Here is a 547-nt window from a genome sequence, read left to right as displayed (position 1 = left end):
GTGGTTGGAAATGAGTCATTTTGTACACATTGGAAGTTATATAGTTAGTTTAATGTCACTGTATTTAATTAACTTAAATTGTCACTGGCACATCATTATATTTTGAAAACCCTCCTCAGCTCTAGCTGGTATGGTTCAGTGGATAGAGTATTGGCCTGTGGGCTGAAGGGTCCCAGGTTTGATTCCAGTCTAGAGCACATGCCTGGGTTTCAGCTCAATCCCCAGTGGGGGGTGTGCAGGAGGCAGCCGATGCACGATTCTTTCTCATCACTGCTGTTTCCTCTCTCTCTCTCTCTCTCTCTCTCCCTCTCCCTTCCTCTCTGAAATCAATACAAATCAATACAAATATATATTAAAACAAAAAAAGGGGACAGAAAACACAACTCCTAGTGTAGCGACAGTGGAGCAGAAAGGTGTCCAGGGGGAGCGGCTGTGCGGGCGGGCTCACCTTCCATGAGGGCCGTGTGCGCGTGGCTGCTGTGGCCGAGGTCCCGCAGGTAGAGCCGCTGCAGGCAGTAGTCCCGCAGCTCGCGCGTGTTGCTCAGGC

At 49.9% G+C, this 547-nt stretch overlaps 1 protein-coding gene across 1 annotated transcript in view; it reads right to left on the bottom strand.

Annotated features, from left to right (window-relative positions):
* Positions 1-547, bottom strand: part of USP2 (ubiquitin specific peptidase 2) — a 44,451-nt gene that overhangs the window by 23,356 nt on the left and 20,548 nt on the right. The window contains exon 4 of the mRNA XM_006758700.2: positions 449-547. This exon is cut by the window's right edge and continues 26 nt beyond it. Coding sequence (XP_006758763.1) covers positions 449-547 — 99 coding nt within the window. The remainder of the gene's footprint in view (positions 1-448) is intronic.

Source organism: Myotis davidii, unplaced genomic scaffold (assembly GCF_000327345.1).
Source record: "Myotis davidii unplaced genomic scaffold, ASM32734v1 scaffold355, whole genome shotgun sequence".
Taxonomy (NCBI): domain Eukaryota; kingdom Metazoa; phylum Chordata; class Mammalia; order Chiroptera; family Vespertilionidae; genus Myotis; species Myotis davidii.
Note: the sequence above shows the minus strand (reverse complement) of the source record. Positions and strands in the feature narration are given on the sequence as shown.